This window comes from Chelonia mydas, chromosome 20 (genome assembly GCF_015237465.2).
Source record: "Chelonia mydas isolate rCheMyd1 chromosome 20, rCheMyd1.pri.v2, whole genome shotgun sequence".
NCBI classification, from domain to species: domain Eukaryota; kingdom Metazoa; phylum Chordata; order Testudines; family Cheloniidae; genus Chelonia; species Chelonia mydas.
This window is the reverse complement of record NC_051260.2, coordinates 2,855,133-2,870,920: the sequence shown is the minus strand read 5'-3', so window position 1 is coordinate 2,870,920 and position 15,788 is coordinate 2,855,133. Positions and strand designations below refer to the sequence as shown.

General features: G+C 56.2%; 1 protein-coding gene across 5 annotated transcripts; it reads left to right on the top strand.

The window, feature by feature from the left end:
* Nucleotides 1-2,000: 2,000 nt before the first annotated feature.
* PRIM1 (DNA primase subunit 1) lies at nucleotides 2,001-14,544 on the top strand. Of its 5 annotated transcripts, none has more exons than XM_037883704.2 (14): nucleotides 2,001-2,170; nucleotides 2,869-3,026; nucleotides 5,564-5,670; nucleotides 6,009-6,082; nucleotides 6,767-6,903; nucleotides 7,408-7,466; nucleotides 8,030-8,139; nucleotides 8,847-8,938; nucleotides 9,592-9,709; nucleotides 10,369-10,438; nucleotides 11,145-11,242; nucleotides 12,415-12,513; nucleotides 13,462-13,517; nucleotides 14,069-14,544. In XM_037883704.2, the coding sequence occupies exons 1-13, from the start codon at nucleotides 2,068-2,070 to the stop codon at nucleotides 13,479-13,481; spliced, it is 1,245 nt and encodes a 414-aa protein (XP_037739632.1). In that variant the 5' UTR covers nucleotides 2,001-2,067; the 3' UTR covers nucleotides 13,482-13,517; nucleotides 14,069-14,544. The 5 variants fall into 5 exon arrangements, 4 of the variants coding, with proteins under 4 accessions (XP_037739632.1, XP_043388551.1, XP_043388550.1 ...); XM_043532616.1 differs by lacking the exon at nucleotides 14,069-14,544 and adding an exon at nucleotides 13,598-14,062 and having other exon boundaries at nucleotides 2,004-2,170; XR_006286657.1 differs by having other exon boundaries at nucleotides 2,005-2,170; nucleotides 12,415-13,517.
* Nucleotides 14,545-15,788: the final 1,244 nt, after the last annotated feature.

Sequence of the window (15,788 nt, the reverse complement as noted above, 5' to 3'; positions counted from 1 at the left end):
CAGGGTGCACCTGGCAGGCTGCAGTTACACACACACACCAGGGAGTGACCTGCAGGTTAGTGGCAGGTTGTGAACAGTCCGGGTTGGAGCAAGGTTGTGGGGCAGGGGCACAGAGCCCCTCACTGGTCTGGATTGCATACTGATCACAGACGCATTGTGCTGGGTGTTGCACAGATCCCCCCCCCTCCCCGGACTGAAATCAGGGGCCCTAATGTGCCAGGCGCTGCACAGACCCCGACCCAGAGCAGGGCCCCATCGTAGTGGGTGCTGGCCAGACACACAGTGAGCGGCCCCTGCCCCCTCGTGCTCCCTGGGATCAGGGTCTCCCACAGACCGTTTCCTCCTGCCCCCCGATAGTTAGAAGCTGGCTCATGCCCTGAAGCAGGAGGATTTGTAGTCCGGCCGCAGCGTATTGTCCTTGTCACGCAGACCCTAAATCTCTCCCTTGTTCCTATTGGTTTTTTTGAAGATGGGGAGAGGTTGAAATCTGCAGTGTCCACGTGAATTTCAGGATCAGCCTTGGACTGTGGTGCAGCTCTTCCCTCAGCAACCAGCCCTCTGTCCTGTGGAATCTCAGCACCTTCCCTATCGCTGGGGAAATGAATAATTAACTGCCCCAAGGTCCAGCAAATATCAACTTTCCCCCAGCGGTTCACCAGCCCGGGGGAGTGCGTTCATTCCTGCCTGCCTGTTAGCGAGGGAGGCTGCGCTGAAGGGAGGCCGGGGAACCAGTTTCCGCCTTTGCAGCCCCTGGGAAAGCAGGGACAGGATCCACTGGGCCCCAGCCTTCAATCAGTGAATGATTTGTGGAGCCCTTCCTACCCCCCACCCCCCGCAAAGGCTTCACGGCCACAGATTGCAAGGTGAAAACAGCAGGGCTCTGAGCATAGCGAATACCAAGCCAAAGCATAGATAGGTGTGGGGGGGGGGGGGGCACGCAGAGAAGCAATATGGTACTAGAGGAGCATGGGCCCTGACCCCGTGAGATGGCGAGGATCTCCATGACACACGATCAGTACAGGGCCTCTGACACACGGCCAGTCCCGTTCCATCCCGCCGCAGCTTCCCCCCTGAACGATGCGTGTGCTGGGGGGCGGTGGCTGGGGCGGAGGGCTGTGTATGTGGGGACTAGGGTGACCAGACAGCTAATGTGAAAAATCGGGACGGGGGCAGGGGGTAATAGGAGCCTAGATAAGAAAAAGACCCAAAAATGGGGACTGTCCCTATAAAATCGGGACGTCTGGTCGCCCTAGTGGGGAGGGGGGTGGCCCTTCCAGGCAGCGAGCCGCCGGGCATCGCAGTCGGGGGGCTGCAGTCTGAGGCGGGACTTGGCTCCTCACGCCACTCGGGGCACTGGCCTTGCCAGGCGGGGGGGCTCTGCTGCCTACGGCCCCCAGGGGCTTTGCAAGGCACCGTAGGCAGGGGGCCGGTTTGCACCTCTGGGGGCCCGTGCGGTGACTGGGGCGAGGGCGCTGGCGTGGCAGGGGGCGCCCTGCACTGCGCTGGAGTCAGAGGGCTCGGGCTGCAGCACCTCGGGGTGCCCGGTGGGGGGAGAGGGGCTGCAGCACCTCGGGGTGCCCGGGGGGGGGAGAGGGGCTGCAGCACCTCGGGGTGCCCGGGGGGGGGAGAGGGGCTGCAGCACCTCGGGGTGCCCGGGGGGGGGAGAGGGGCTGCAGCACCTCGGGGTGCCCGGGGGGGGGGAGAGGGGCTGCAGCACCTCGGGGTGCCCGGGGGGGGGGGAGAGGGGCTGCAGCACCTCGGGGTGCCCGGGGGGGGAGAGGGGCTGCAGCACCTCGGGGTGCCCGGGGGGGGTGCCCCTGAAGTCAGGGGTTTGCAGGTGGGTTGCAAGGCGCAGCGGCCCCCGGGCTCGCTCTGCAGCCCCCAGGCTCGCTGTGCAATGCGGGCGGGGGGTGGGGGGGGTTCGCGTCGCACCCCCGGGGCTGCCGCGGAGCGAGGCCCCCCCCGGACTACAGCTCCCAGCCGCCCCGCGCCGGCCCCGCCCTGCCCACGTGCGCCGCGCCCGGGCCGGTTCCCGCGCGCGCCGGCCGGTCCCTGCCCCTGCGGGCCATGGCCGGGTTCGAGCCGGGCTCGCTGCCCGACCTGCTGCCGCTCTACTACCGCCGCCTCTTCCCCCACGGGCCCTACGGGCGCTGGCTCAGCTACGGCGGGGGTGAGCTGGGGGGGCTCCGGCCGCCGGGGGTCTCGGGGGGGTGCACGCAGCGGGGGGGGTGCCCGGGGAGGTGGGGGGCGTGCACGGGGAGATGGGGTGCGTGCCCGGGGAGGTGGGGGGGTGCAGGGGGGGGTGCCCGGGGAGGTGGGGTGCGTGCCCGGGAACATGAGGTGTGTGCACGGCGGGGGGTGCCCGGGGAGATGGGGTGCGTGCACGGGGAGATGGCGGGGTGCCCGGGGGGGTTCAGGCAGGGGGGCGGTGGGGAGGTGCACGGGGAGATGAGGGGTGCACGAAAGGGGTGGTGGGGGGTGCACAGGGAGATGGGGGTGCACGCGGGGGGCGGTTGGGGGTGGATGGGGGGTGCATGCATGGGGGGGCACGTACACGGGGGGGAGGGTGCATGCTCGGGGAGGGGGGAGCTTGTACCGTGGGGGGAAGATGGGGGCAGGGAGCAGGACAGGGAAGTGTAAAAGGAGGGATTCTAAAAGGCCCAAGTCCTGAAGTTGGGACCCTTTGGGAGGGCAGCAGGGAAGGAGGGGATCTAAGGGGTGAGGAGCTGCGCGTGGGGGGAGCCCCAAGCTAGGGGAGCAGGGGGCTGTAGGTCAGGCTTGAGGCCCTTAGATCGGGGTGCGTGCGCACTCCAGCATCTCCCTAGGGCGCTCAGACAGTCCCAAGTGCAGCGGCCGTTTCCCTTGCAGTGGTGAAGAATTACTTCCAGCGGCGGGAGTTCTCCTTCACGCTGCGCGATGACATCTACGTGCGGTACCAGTCCTTCAACAGCCCCCAGGAGCTGGAGAAAGAGATGCAGAAAATGAACCCCTATAAGATCGACGTGGGAGCCGTGTATTCGCATCGAGTGAGTCCGGACTGAGAGATCCAGTATTCACCGGTCTGGTCTACGCATTAAACGAACATCAGCGTAGCGATGGTACTCCAGGGCGTCAAAATCCCACCCCACCCCCACCCCGAGCCCCTCAGCTCTGCCAGCCTAACCCAGGGTGTAGATTCAGCTTGGTTGAAGGATGAATGCTGAGGGAAGTGGAGTTCCTTGTGTCTACACGATGAGTTTACAGCGGGAGAGCTATGGCACGGTAGCCGTACGATTCTAGCACCCGGAGTGTAGACAGGGCAGGTCACCGAGGTGGCTTATCATTTTTCTTTATTGATGGAGAAACAGAGGCCCAGAGAGGGATGTGGCTAAACTGGGAAAAGGGATGACCTTGTTAATTATAGACCTGACCTTGTTCTCAGGTAATATAATGGAACTGTTGATACGGGACACGATAAATAAAGAATTAAAGCAGGATAATATAATTAATGCCAATTAACAGGGGTTTATGGAAAACAGATCTTGTCAAAGTAGCTTGAGATCTTTTTCCGATGAGACTGCAAGTTTGGTTGATAACGGTCATTGTGTTGATGTAATCCAGGGGTTCTCAACCTTCCCAGACCGCGGTCCCCCTTTCAGGAGTCCGATTTGTCTTGCGCAGCCCCAAGTTTCACCTCACTTAAAAACTACTTGCTTACAAAATCAGACAAAAATACAGAAGTGCTACAGCGCCCTATTACCGACAAATGGCTGACTTTCTCATTTGTACCATCTAATTATAAAATAAATCGACTGGAATATAAATATTGTACTAACATTTCAGTGTGCAGTGTACAGAGCAGCATAAACAAGTCATTGTCTGTATGAAATCGTAGTCTGTCCTGAATTCGCTAGTGTGTTTTAGGTCACCTGTTGTAAAACGAGGCAACTATCTAGATGAGTTGACGTACCCCCCGGAAGATCCCTGCATACGCCTGGTTGAGAACCACTGATGTGATCGACTTCTGCAAGGCGTTTGACTTGGTACCATGTGCCATTCTGATTAAGAAACTAGAGCGATGCTAAATCAACATGGCACGTATTAAATGGATTCAAAATTGGCTGACTGCCGGGACTCAAGCTAATTGTAAATAGGGAATTATCACTGAGAGGGTGTGTTTCTAGGGGGGGGTCCCTCAGGAGTTGGTTCTTGACCATGTGTCACTGAACTGGAAGGAAACGTTGAATCGTCACTAACGAAGTTGGCAGATGACACAGAAAATTGAGAGAAGAGTGGTAAATAATGAAGAGGACAGGTCACTGACACAGAGCGATCTGGGTTGCTTGGTAAACTGGACGCACGCAAACTGTGTTTTCAGTAGGGACTAATGTAAAGTCGTACACCTAGGAACAAAGACTCCCGGGCCCTCTGCTCTAGCCATTTGACCAGACTAATCCTGAAGCCTGGGATAGAACCCAGGAGTCCTGATTCATATTCTCCATCCCCTGCACCATCAGACTAGCAGGAGATCCTCGGAGTCCTGAGTCCCAGCCCCGCTGCTCTAAACATTTGACCAGTTGTTCTCTATCGGGGGTAGGCAGAGATCTTCCACGGGGTCCGTCAGCTCATTTAGAGATTTGCCTCGTTTTACAACAGGTGACAGAAAAAGCATTAGCGAAGTCAGGACAAACTACAATTTCATACAGACAATGACTTGTTGATACTGCTCTGTACACTGAAATGTCAGGACCGTATTTATATTCCAGTCGATTTATTTTATAATTAGATGGTAAAAATGAGAAAGGAAGCCGTTTTTCAGTAACGGTGCGGCTGTGTTTTTATGTTTTGTGTTTTTGTGTTTTTATGTCTGATTTTGTGTCGGATTTTGTGTGTTTACTTTTGTGTTTTTATGTCTGATTTTGTAAGCAAGTAATTTTAAGTGAGGTGAAACTTGAGGGTACGCAAGACAAATCGGACTCCTGAAAGGTTTCAGAGTAGCAGCCGTGTTAGTCTGTATTCGCAAAAAGAAAAGGAGGACTTGTGGCACCTTAGAGACTAACCAATTTATTTGAGCTACAGCTCACGAAAGCTTATGCTCAAATAAATTGGTTAGTCTCTAAGGTGCCACAAGTACTCCTTTTCTTTTTACTCCTGAAATGGGGGACAGTGGTCTGGAAACGTTGAGAGCCCCTGCATTTGACGACACTGCCCTCCCAGAGCTGGGACTAGAGCCCAGGAATCTTGACTCCCGCTCTGGTGCGGGAAGTGCCATTTGTGTGGCAGGATCCCTGGTGCGGTGCAGGGTCTGCGAGACGCTGCTTGCTCCCCGCCGGCCGAGAGAGAGAGCTGGACGAGGTGCTAGCCTGGGGCTGGGAGCACATCGCAAAATCCCCTGTAGCGGCCGCCGCCGCGAGGGCTGGTGGCCAGACCGATCTCCGTTGCCTCGTGATGCAGCGACTCTGGCGGCACGTGAACGCAACGCCGCTGGCTTAGCGGGTCCCGTGGAGGGGTCCCCGGCCAAACCGGCGGTCGCCCGCGCGGGCCCCACGACCGTGGAAACTGACCCGTTCTTCCCCTTCTGCAGCCCAGCCAGTGCAACGCCGTGCACAGGGGCGCCTTCCAGGCTCAGGAGAAGGAGCTGGTGTTCGACATAGACATGACGGATTACGACGACGTCCGGAGCTGCTGCAGGTATTTGCTCTTGCCAGTCGCTCCTAGAGAGCCCGTGTGGCACGGACATGTTATGAGACAGTCCCTGCCCCAACCTACTTGCCGTCTAAAGAGATGAAGCAGACAAAGGAACCCCATGTTACAGATGGGGAAACTGAGGCACGGGGTCAGGCCAAGGTCACAAAGGCGCTGCCCCAGAGAGTTCCCACCCTGGCTATGAGCAAGGGGTAGGCAGCTGGGCAGTGGTTCTGACAGCAGGACCCTGTGGCTGCTTGGTCAGCCGTGCCCGGGCCATGGGGGTTTATCCTGTGGAAGGCTCATGCTCACTCTGCCTTGCCTCCGTGCCGCTCTCCTTTCAGCTCCGCTGAGATCTGCTCCAAGTGTTGGACCCTTATGACCATCGCAATCCGGGTCATCGACCGCGCGCTCGTGGGCAAGTACCCGCCGCGCCCCTTGGGGCCCATCGCTGCTCCAGTGGCCGGTCTGCGTGGCACCGCTGGGGCTCGGCCGCTTCCTCCCTAACCGCGTCCCAGAAGTCTGCGGTGGTGCCTCCCCCGCGCTCTCCAGGGAGTCCAGTCTCCACCTGGCTGAGAGCCGCCTTGGCAACTCCTATTTGGTGTAAAACGGGACCCATTTCAGCGGCCCGACATGTGGCAGTGGGACCCGCAGAGACCACAGGTCCCAGTGTGCATTGCAGGTCGAGATGGCACACTGCATGCTGGGATATGTAGGCCACATATGTGTTGGCGAGAGCCGTGCGGGGTCCTTTGGCACAGGTTGCGGGCTGCCCGCTCAGCCCGAGGGGTGCTGTTCGCCTGGGCTCCTGACCAGCTCTGTGTCAGTTATGTTGCCGCTCGTTTTAACCCGTTTGCCAACAGGGGTACGGGCTAAGCCAGGAGGGGCAAGGGGGCTCGTAGGGCATGTGGGATGCAAAATAAACTGGAGCCTCCCTCGGGTCCGTTTGCGGGCTCCAGAACGTAACCCCATGTATCCTGGCCCTCTGTGGGACCCGGGGGGCCCAGAACTCTGCTCCACCGAGGTTTACCTGTTTCTTGTACGATCCTTCTTGTTTCCAACCCGAGCTCTGCGCTGACTTTGCTCCGTGTCCCCCCCGCAGAGGATTTCGGGGTGAAGCACCGCCTGTGGGTGTATTCGGGCCGGCGAGGCGTCCACTGCTGGGTGTGTGATGACTCCGTCCGGAAGTGGTCGTCCGCCATGCGCTCCGCGACGGTGGAGTATCTCACCCTCGTGAAGGTGCGTGGGAGCCGACGGGGCAGGGGTGGGCTGAGAAACTGGCTGCCTCCCATCTCTCTTCAGAAGCCAGGCTGTGCTGAGCATGGCAACGCAAGTATGGGGCCTGTCGGTCGTAGGTGCTCGTCTGGCCCCGGTCACTGCAGTATCAGCAATGGCTTTATCCTCACCCCCTTGAGAGGCAGCCCCTCCTCCCCTCCATTTGCACAACTGAGGCAGAATGGGTACGTCTACACTGCAAAAAAAAAAAAAAAAGACCCGCGACAGCGAGCCTGAGGCCAGGTCTGCAGACTCAGGCTTGCAGGGCTCTAACCTCCAGGGCGTCTGTGGTTGATCCGGAGCGTGGACCCCAGCTGGAGCTGTGAGCATTCAGGTCCTCTGCAGATGGTGCCCTCGAGCCAGAATCTCCCACCCCGGGGCCTGGCGCTGGGCTCCTCGCTCAGCGCCTGGTTTCCGGATAAGGGGAGGGGTTGGGCTGTACGAATCGTCTCCTCTTTCGCTTCCCAGGGCGGGTCCGAAACCGTAAAGAAGGTGAACCTGACTGACCCCATTCACCCGTTCATCAGGTCAGTTGCCGTGATGTTGGATGGCATCTCATGTACATCAGTCTGGGTTAGTCGCGTGCCGCGCCCTGCTGCGGGGCGCATTGGGCCTGGGTCTCGGTTGTATTCAGGCCCCTCTGTGCCGCTTAGAGCAGCTTAAAGGAGGTGAGAATGACTCCCTGGGAGCCCCTCCGCGATGGTGTGGAGCAAGACATAAGGGGCTCTTCATCTGCTCTGCACCCAGCCCCTGGCATAGCGGGCAGGTGAGGGTGTGACTAGATCGCACTTGAGTTACGGCTAATCTCTGCTTCCTGAGGGCCACAGGGAGAGGAGTGTATGCTGGAGTAGCCCTGGGGCTGCTCTAACTTAATCAGGAGCCAGGCAGGATGCTGCCTGGTCCCAGAATACAGCTCAGATCCCCCTTGCCCTACGTGCAGGGAGGAAGTAGCTGAGCGTCAGGCCCGCCATGTGGTGTTAGTGGCATCAGGGTTAACTCCAGGCGTTGTGTTGTCTTCCTCTGCCAAAGCGCATGGCAGCTCGTCAAGCTTCTTAGCTCTCTCATCTCCCCCCACCCCCCATTCCCCCAGCAACTCGCTGAGTCTGGTGGAGCCGTACTTCGAAGAATATGCCCTGGTGGGCCAGGATATCCTGGGCAGCAAGGAGAGCTGGGAGAAGGTGGTTGCCCTCGTCCCAGAGCATATCCTTCGGCTGTTCGCGGGGCCTTTCCTAAAGCGCTGCCTCTGGGGATGGGGGCTAGAACTCGAGGGTCCCGGCTCTTGGGGTCGCCTGAGACAGAGGCTCTGCATGCGGGATGTGCCGAGTGCCTTCAGCTCGGCTCTAGGGGCGACATCTGTCAAGGGAGCCGAGAAACGGTTATCGGGCAGTGAAATCAACGGGCCAAGCCTGTAATTCGCGGGAGCTACAACCTGGGGGGCTGCCCATTGACCGCAGTAGAGTGACCCCAGTTTCCACCTGCTGGGGCTCTGGGCCACAGAGTCCTGTCCTGCCTTCACAGAGCGCACCTGGTCCAATCTCGGTCAGGGCTTCTAGGGGCTGTCGCGTTACACGCGTTGTAATAGCCCTGTAGCCATGTCAGTTGGTCAGGTTTGGGTTTCCTGGGGTTTAGCTGCGTTTTCCCCACTTCTCCGAGATGGGAAATGCTCGTGGCGTGCCTTTGGCATAAGAGAAATACAAAGGCGTGTGCGTGAGATTGACGCACAGTGCTGTAAGCTCCTAGGGCCTTTGTCTGTCTCTGGGGGGTGCTTCACAGAGCCCCAGTCCCCATGCTACTGCCCTTTGGAGAGTGACCCAGCTGTTGCCTTATGAATATTGGAGCTTTGGCGTTCCCTTGATGGGGAGTTGGCCCCAGGAGAGCCTTGTTGTAACCCCTTAACAGCTGATCACCGGTTCGAGAGAGCCTGCTGCGGGAATTCCCCAAAAAGCGTGATTCGCTCCAGCGCTGGGAGCTCCTGAAAAACAAAATGGATAAATGCAGGGTAAGGAACAGCCCAAGAACGTAGCTGGGGATGGGAGAGAATCGAGGTGCTTTGTGGCTCGTCGGGGACGGTTAGTCTTTGGGCCCGATCCATTGATTGAATATTTTTTCCCCCGTTAGGTTCAGTGCTCTTTGCATCAGGTTCTGGGGTCTGATTTAACTTACTCTCTGCTCCTGCCCCAGCCCTATATGGGCCTCTGCAGGATCCAGATCTGGGCACGCCCCTAGAATAATAACAGTGCCTAGCTCTTATCTGACGCTTTCCATCCGTCAGCCTCAAAGTGCATTACAAAGATTGGTATCGTTCCCTCCCATTTTACTGATGGGGAAACCGAGGCACAGCGAGGTGGTGGGATTTGCCAGTGGCAGAGTGGGGAATAGAATCCAGGCTTCTGAGTCCCAATCCGGCGCTGGGCCCCGTTCGGATGGGGATGCGATAGGGAGCCCCTGCCCTGCCAACAGCACCCCACGGTGAGGGGTATTCCCTGGTGGCTGGTTCGCATCCAGAATCGGGGACGCTGGCTTTACCTAGGGTGGTGACGTCCTTGAATCTCCGGGGTAGGACTCGTTTCCAGCGGGCGCAGAGACAGGGAGCGTACGGGGCCTTGTAGCACAAGAGTCGTCCCCAGCCCATGACTGTCCGTCTGCTCCTAGCCCTCCCACGCGGAGTCGGAGATCATGTTGCAATTCTGCTTCCCCCGGCTGGATATCAACGTCAGCAAGGGAGTCAGCCACTTACTGAAGAGCCCGTTCAGCGTCCACCCCAAAACAGGTCATGCACGCACGCTGGTGTGGGTCCGGCGGGGCGGTCGTGTTATCCCCGTTCCGCGGGTGGGGAATCTCGCCAGCGTGAGAAACTCAGCCAGCCGCCTTCCGCCCTGTCGGCAGCCCCCGAAGCCCCTTCTTGTTTCAGACCAGGGTGGGGAGCAAGTTCCCTGCCAGACGCTCCCCTGGCTAATGCAATGGGAGACCACGAGCTTCCTTTCGGGCAGAGAGCTGACGGTCAGCTCCTGCCTGCGGACCCAGGTCTCCGTGCAGTCCAGAAATCCCCACCATCTCTACCTTACCTTCCTCATCTCACACCTCGGCCAGTGTAATTTGCAGGGCCTAATGAGCCCCGTTGCGCTAGGCGCTGTGCAAACACAACCAAAAGACAGTCCCATCCCCTGCCTGGGCTCGTGGTGAGCTGTGACTGCATCTCCCTATGCTAAACTCGCTTCTGTCCCTGTCCCCTCCCTCTCTCCAGCCCTGGCTGTGTGTCTCCATCTGAGACTCGCAGCAAACCGAGGTTGCTAGCTCTTTAGGCCAGGGGCTGTCTAGCTTCTTTCTTGTGCAGCTTCCAGCCCAAGGGGCCCTGACCCCTCATTGTGGCCTCTGGGTGACACAGGAAACACGCCGCTGGTAAAGTGATGCTGGTTTTGCCTCTCCTAGGTCGTGTTTCGGTCCCAATCGATTTGCAGAAGCTGGATCAGTTTGACCCGTTCGCCGTTCCAACCATAAGGTACCGGTGATGGGCCGGGATTGCGGGACCCCTCTCTCCGCGTGATGGGGCCTGTCTGGCTGTGTAACACAATCACTTCCGAATGCTGCTTTTCATTCAGTCTGGGATTCCAGCGTCAACGGGCAGAACCCTTTTGATTTGGGGAGAGATCAGAAAATGGGGAGAGAGAAAATGGGGGACACCCAGGGTCCCTGCCCCATGGGGCAGATGCTCAGCCATCGAGGGGAGCCAGAAGGAGAGGAGACTTCATCCTTCCTAGCATATGTTGTAATGTGAGGATCTTTGGTCAGGGAGAGAGCGTGCCAGCCACTTGCCAATCCAGGGACGGGGGGAGACAAAAGAAAGAGACACAGAGCTCCTGGAATGGAGCAGGGGACAGTGGGAGACTCAGCCCCTGTCACGTGGGGTGGCAGTAGGGGGGAATGGAGCCTCCGAATGAGTGCAGAAGCAACAAGCGATCCCCAAGGTATTTATCAGCACAAGGTGGATGGGGCCAGTTGGTTGGTTTTTACACCGCGGGGCAGGGAACCCCTCTCTCGAGTAATCTGTCCGGCACGGAGTGGGCCGGGTCTGCGCTCCGCGAGTGAGCAGCCGTGCCATGAGGCTGCTCTGTGCTGATCTGTTTGGTGGGGCCGATCGTGGCTAGAGGCTAACCAGCGGCCCTGGGCAGCCAGCTCTAAGGGACTCTCACTCTGCTTGTTCTTAGCCGCCTCTGTAGTGAACTGGACACGGCTCACGAGGAGGAGGAGGAGGATGGAGAGAAGGAAAACGAGGCAGAGCCAGTGCCCAAGCGTCGCACCAGGGGTGAGTGGCTGGAGGCAGTCATCCCGAAAGATGCTGCTTTTATTAAAGCACGTTAATATGGGACCGCGGAAGAGAGCGTGGTCTAGGAGACAGGAGACCTGGGTTCTGTGCCTTGCTCTGTGCCCATGGGCAAGGCACTTTGCCGTGTTCTGCCTCAGTTTCCCCTCCCAGCCTCTCTCATCTGTTTAGCTTGCAAGCTCTCCAGGACCGGGGCTGTCTCTTGCTGTGTGTCTGTGCAGCACCCGGCCCAGTGGGGCCCGAACTTCGTTGGTGATGCTGTAGAACAAAGAATATTCTAACAACTGAGGTCAGGCATGGCAGCTCCGTCTGGGCGCAGGGGAGACTAGCTTACGTATCGACCCAGTGGTCAGTCTTGCAAGTTGATACCCCTCTTTCCTAGTCAGTATTTCCGGTCCCCAGGGTGGCCTCAACCAGGTTCCCCATGTTCCTAGAGCCACTCGTCAACCAAGAGGGTGGCTCAGTTTCATGTAGCAGCCGGAGCTGCTCCAGGGTGCACAGCACAGAGGTCTTCAGCTCGTGAAGGGGAGGAAAGAGGCACCCCCTGGAAATTGCTGCACCCGGAAAATGAGCTTCCAAAGTAGAACAAAAAGTGCCCCCAGCTTTAGAATTTTTCCCAACCCTAGCGCCAAACTCCCAGACGTGTGAATTAACTGCTGTAGAGCCCAGTGGCATTTTAATAAGAATTAACCCCTTTCTCTTCTACAGCGCTTTTCACGTTATCCCCCGTTTTACAGATAGGGAAACTGAGGCACACTCAGGGGAAGTCACTCCAGCAGGGCCAGAAATTGAACTCAGGTCTCCTGAGTCACAAGCCTGTGCGCTAGCCTCTAGGCAACACTGCCATTCTGCAGTGGCAGCGTCCCACTGCAGCGATGTGAGCAATGCTGGGGGGAGGAATTTTCCCTGTACACCTGACACAGTAAACCAGCACTGAAACTATGAAAGCTAAGTTAAGATACAGGCCTGGATGGAGGTTGAATTCACGTCCCCTCTTGATACAGCCAGCCTTGAGAGCCCAGGTGTGAGGGATTGTAACATGGGGCTCTCAGGGCTTTCCATACAGGAGGAAGTGGGGCTGCATGGCAGGATCTCCCGCATCATGCTCTGTACGGCCAGCAGATCCTTTGCACATGTCTCTCTTTGTCCTTTAGACTACAAGAAAACCAGCTTGGCTCCTTACGTGAGAGTCTTCGAACGGTTCGTGGAGGAAATGGACAAGTCTCGCAAAGGGGAGCTTCTCAGGAAGAGCGGTAGGGGCCAAGGAGGGGACTGGGTGGGGCTTTTCCTCTTCCAGGCTGCTCGAAACCTTTCAGGGCTCTCCCTTCCCTGCAGAAATGTGGTCCTGACTTCTAAGCGTGGGCGGGGGCGATACTGTCCAATGGTCAGTCCACAGCTGCCTGGGTTCTATTCCAGCTGTGTCACCCTGAAAAGTGACTTCAGCTCCCCTTAGGTTGTGTCCTCCCTGCAGATAAAAGGGATGTTCTTCACTCAGGTTAATCCAGCGCTGAAGACATGGCAACTCTGCTCTTAACTCGGGTTAGCTGCTGTGAACTCTTTGGGACTGAGACACGGCAGAACACCGAGCATGGTATGGCCCTGATTTCAGCCGAAGCCTCTGAGCTCTGCTGTAATACAAATAGGTAATAACAATGACCCAGGGACCTGCACATGGTGGCTGAAGTGGCTACGGACAGACAGTCTTGGGGATGAATTGCATTGCTCTGTTCAATGAGAACGTAACCAAGAAGGTTGTGTGTCTTAATGCCCACAAACTTCCGCTTACTGCAGCCATACTCAGACCGGGTAGCTCTTCGGTGTGTCTCCTGCCACTCTTCGCAGCACGTGATATTAAAACACTATGATTTAATTATTAGCCCATCAGGGTGCTTTTACTGTGTTATAACTGATTGTAGTTGATCAAATAATAATACCATGTCAGTGATTTTGCTGTGAGAATAATATATACGTTCAATATTTCCCCGTCATTCTGTTAAAAATATGAATATAGAGCACCCATCATCAATGAAACAATGAATTCACATGCTGGCGGCTCTGCTGGGGAATGCTGAGCGCTAATTTGGCTCCTGAACTGCTGCGGTCTGAGAATCACTGGCTTAGAGGAAAAGAAAGGCAGATGTATAATAAGCCACAGGTGCAGCTTCCTCTGGTGCATAAGATCCTGTGTTTCTTTCCTTTAGATTTACAAGGAGATTTCTGAGGATTCTGGCGTCTCCAGGGGGGAAATCTACGTCTGGTAAGTCCAGCCAGCCGTTACAAGAGCTCTGATCAGGACAGCAGACTGTTGTAGTTCCCTTATTCTTCTTGGCGTTAAAGGCTTTACCCAGCAGACTTCCAACAAAGAGAAACCCAACTGGTCTCGCCTACTGGAGGGAGAGGATGTTCATTTTGCAGGGGCCAGCGTGAGCCTGGGCTTGGAGCACGCGCTGGGAGAAGGCCACACCGTGGATTGTTGGCAAGAAATTAGAACTGCTTCCTTCTGCGCGAGGCAAGGAGATGGGGCATGAGCTGATGTCAGTTCCTCCCCTTGTCTGCACACAGCAGGTGGCTTAACCCACCCAGCCCTGTTTGTCGGCACAAGGGCAAGGTGGAATTTTACATACCTGACCAAGAGCCATTGGTAAAGTGGGAATTAGGAGCGGGGGGATCCCACCTGGATCCCAGCTGGCTGATTCGAGAGGAAGGGAGGAAGTCTCATCAGCTGATAGATTCCAAGGGCACCAGGGATCTGGAATCGGCACCTGGCTGATGCCTGCAAAAATGACCTGCGGGTTTTCTCTCTATCAGGGTAACTCTGCTGAGACTGAAGCTGATCCTTCAACCCAGGGGCGGGCAGTGGAGATTGTGTCTAGATTGCTGCCCTTTGCCAGCAAAGAAGGAAGGAGCACCCTGTGCTCTGGAGCACACCATTATTAATGGAAGAAGCTGCCTGACAGCCCCAGATGCATGAGATTGGACCGTTGTATTCGTCATTTCTAAGCGATGGTTCCCCAGGCTCAGCTCTTCCAGATTTTGACCTCGACTGACTTATTCCAGACATCAAAGGCTACTCCAATTGTCCCTCTTCCTGCTTAAGTGTTCCCTTCTGGCTGCAGCCTGTGTAGTCCTCTCCCTGCTGCGGGATTTAATTTGCAAGCTCTTTATCTCGGAGTGTCGAATGACTCCAGGCAGCCTGGGTCTGATGGCCCAGTAGGAGGCGCTCTGTGCATCCTTCTTTTGTACTTTTTTGTGCAAAAAGAAAACTATTAAAGGGTTCTGTTGAAGACGGTTTGTCTTTCTGGTGGTGGTTGTGCTGTGGGCTGCTGGTTGGGTTCACAGGGCGTGGTTGGGAAGTTATCCAGTGATCTGAAAAGATTACTAGACCCCCCATATCTCCGGGGAAAGAGCAGAGGTGGGATTACAGCTAGGTGCAGGACTGGAAAGGTCTGAGGGATACAGTGAGTGACAGGTACTTGGGTCCCTGGCTCTTCTGTTTAGTTTGTTGCTCTCTCTTTGTGTTTTAATGCGTGAGGTTAGTTAGTGAAGTAAAGAAACAAACATGACTCAGGAGTGGGATAAAGTGCAAACCCTCTGCAAGTATCCCCTCGCCACTCCAGTTCTCCCAGAGCCCTTTGGCCTTAAAGGCTCATGGTCAGATAGTTTAGGTGCAGGGGTTAGCTGTTTGTGGTTTGTTTTCTTTTTTTAGCCCTCTCCTTTTCTAGACAGCCAGTCATTTAAAGTCATTGCTAGGCAAATCAATTTGCAAGAGTGCCCCCTGTTGACCTTCAAGGGGCAGTATCCACAATTTCTGAAATTGACCCAAAAGTTATTCCAGACCCGGCACCATCCCCCTGCCGGCATCTGCGGGTTTAAAATCACATTTTGTTTCTCATAGATGTTAAGGCCTGTTAGAACATCTCAGCTGACCCCCTGTATAATACAGGCCAGAGAATTTCAGCCAATGACTTCTGCATTGAGTCCCCTAACAAGTGTTTGTCTAAAGCACATCTTCCAGCAAGTGGCCCACTCTTAATTTGAAGACCCCCAAGAGATGGAAAATCCACAATTCCCCTTGGGAGTTTGTTCCAGTAGTTAATCACCTTCACTGTTTAAAAACCTGTGCCTTATTTCTCCCTTGAATTTGTCTGACTTTAGCTTCCAGCCATCGGTTCTTGCTCTGCCTTTTTCCTCTAGATTAAAGAGCCCTGCAGTATCCGGGATTTTGCCTCTGTGAAGGTATTTATACACTGTGTTCAAATCGCCTCTCAGGCCTTTTCTTGATAAGTTGAACACTTTTAATGGCTTTGAATGATTTTAACTCTCTCCTGCGCTGCGTGAAAGACCCGCACAAATACAAAGAGGAAACTAGATGACGGCAAGTGGAAATGGTAATGCTGACTATGAGATGCTTGTAAATTGGGCCTGCATCCTGCAGATAGATGATTGCGTGCGTGCTTAACTTCGCACATGGAAGTTGTCCTGCTGAAACGCGGCAGAATTTAGTCACGTTGCTTAATGTACTAGTGAT